The sequence below is a fragment of the Centruroides sculpturatus genome, unplaced genomic scaffold (genome assembly GCF_000671375.1).
Source record: "Centruroides sculpturatus isolate CEXI.00-Female unplaced genomic scaffold, Cexi_2.0 scaffold470, whole genome shotgun sequence".
NCBI lineage: Eukaryota > Metazoa > Arthropoda > Arachnida > Scorpiones > Buthidae > Centruroides > Centruroides sculpturatus.
The window spans coordinates 238450-241152 of NW_019385042.1; the positions used below are offsets into that span (position 1 = coordinate 238450).

General features: G+C 31.2%; 1 protein-coding gene across 1 annotated transcript in view; it reads left to right on the plus strand.

Moving 5' to 3' along the window:
- The first annotated feature begins 1308 nt into the window (after positions 1-1308).
- Positions 1309-2703, plus strand: part of LOC111633768 — a 5321-nt gene continuing 3926 nt past the window's right edge. Inside the window, exon 1 of the mRNA XM_023378395.1 lies at positions 1309-2629. Coding sequence (XP_023234163.1) covers positions 1583-2629 — 1047 coding nt within the window. The 5' untranslated portion in view covers positions 1309-1582. The remainder of the gene's footprint in view (positions 2630-2703) is intronic.

Genomic DNA, 2703 nt, shown 5'->3' on the forward strand with positions numbered 1-2703 from the left:
AGTATTAATGTATTTAATAAACGAAACTACAAATAGTGCTATGAATATAATATTCAATAAATTATGTATAAATAATATGCATCGTTTAGGGCGCTTATAAAAAGAGCGTTCTTATATTGCACCAACGTACAGGATAGAATTAGCGAGATTAACAGAATCAGGAAGATTGCGAAAAGTTTAGGATACAAGACATCTACAATTAACAAATTGGTCAAAGGTTACAAACAAGAGACAAACAAACGAGATAAGCTAAAAAATAGGTTTAATAAGTTTACATACAACAGGAAGGTAGAAGGAATAATGGAAGAACTATTTAAATATAAGAGCACAAGAACTGTTTATAAACGAGCGCCAAACATCTACAAATTGCTAAGGAATGATAAGGACAAGATAGGAATGAAGAAAAGGGCTGGGGTTATGAGAATTCCCTTTGAGAATCAACAATTAGGAGTGGCAAAAGATTATGTGGGTGTCACCACGAGAAACCTGGCTGTTCGTTTAAAAGAGAGCATGTATGACGTTAGTAAAAGAAACAACAACACCATCTTGGCAATCATGGCACAATCAGATGGGGCAAATGTTAAGTGGGATGATGTAATGATAGTTAGACCGGTCCATTCTCCGACTATTGCATTTGACATAGAAATAATGCAGATATATAAGAGTAAAATAAATAATAATAGCAAAGGATGCTAATGCTCTGCCAACGGCATGGAAATACTTGTTAGAAAAAGAAATGGGAATTAAAAACCCATAAACTTATGAAGGAGATATTTTACTAGTTCGATGTATATTTTTATTTTTGTTATATTAATTTTATTTTATTTTTTGTTATATTAATTTTATATATATTTATTATTTAATGTGTTAAGTATTTAATAGTTTACAATTTATTGTAAAGTTTAAATTTAAAATTTATTCGAAAGTTTTGTGTTCGAATGTAGAACGGTAATGTCTTGCGGATGGCCTATTAGAAGTAGGCTGAAAACGTTTGAACAGTAAATAAATAATAAGCTCAGCAAATTGTTTGGTGTTTTATAATATTCATATGTAAACTGCTGAGGAAGTGAGAGTAGTTGCAATGGCGGCACCGGCCAACGATTATAAGTTATACAGAAAGATTGCTTTGAAGCTAGTTAAGACTAACTGCAAGTTGAATTTCCTTAAGGAATGTATTGAAAAAAAAAGTGTTTCCAATGTCCATATATAAAATGAGCATATCGGTAGAATGTTATATGTTAAAAAGAAGATTCCAAGAAACATGTTTACGTAAATCTATTAAACTTGTAAAAAACAAAAAATATGGAATTTTAAAGGAGTGTGTTGAATTTGAAAAGCAATATATAAAAAAATTCCGCAATTGTTAATAGAAATCAATAATAAGGTAGTAAGGCTAACAGACCGGGTAACAAATACCCTTGAAAAGAAATATTTCAAAAAAAAAATAAGGTGGATTGTAAAGAAACAAGCTCCCAAGAAACAAAACAGAAGTGTACCGCCTTATATTCTATGGGACCAGGTTAAAGTACCAAAAATTGTGGATTTGGTATTAAAGAACTGACCCAGTTACGTTCAAAATAACATGAACGATTGGGAAACTACAATGGCTGAAATGGAAAGAGGTATGGCCGGACTTAATGAAGTAAAAAGGGATTATTTTAGATGGAAGATAGTTTTCAGAAAAAGGGAAAGACATAAGGTAGTTTGTAGGGATAAATTAAATATAAAGTATACAAAAGAATGGCTAACAAAAAATCAGTTAGTGTTAACAAAAGCCGACAAAACTAAACAAATGGTGATTATGGAAAAAGGAAGGTATAATGAAGCCATTGAAGATTATATTAAGAAAACGGAATGCGACATCGTGGACGAAAAGATTGTAACAATAACGAACAACAAAGTTAAAAAGCTAGAAAAAACTTCACTCGCGAAGTACATGACGTTATTAAAAAAGTCACATAACCCTTGCCCCCGAATACCCAAAATATTTGCGTTCGCAAAAACGCACAAGCAAAACAAAGAAATTAGACCAATAGTTGAGAAATGTGGTGCTCCAACCTTTATATTAGAAAAACGATTAACAAAGTTTATCTATGAAATGTTGGAGGATAATGTATATGTAGCACAGGATCCAAATAAGTTGGTAAAAGAGTTACAAGGTTTGGCACTGATGAATGATGAAATAGGAACGGTTATGGATTTTGAAAGCATGTACCCTTCCATGAATTTAACATCTTGTTTTAATACTCTTGTTGATTTTATGGTACAACATAATCCACGATTAACAGCGTATATGGAAGACTTAAATAAATTGGTGGATTTGATGTGTTACCAATCCTTTTGTAAGTTCAATGGGACGGTGTACAAACAAAGGAAAGGAGTCCCAATGGGTAGTCCCATGTCGAGTCTCTTGTGCGAATTAGTGGTACGTCAACTAGAAAAGCAGGTTCTAGAAAACTACATGGAGGACATTATATTATACAAAAGATATGTTGATGACGTATTCATAGTTTGGAAGGATAACCGAAGGATTGAGAACTTTTTAATTACGATAAATAACAATAAGCATGGGTTAAATCTAAAACTTGAACAAAAAAGCCATACACATATCTATTTTTGGATATTAACGGTAAAGAATATTTTTAATTTTTAACAAACTATTTTTAATAAATTTTATAATTTTATTTTATTTTAAATTATATA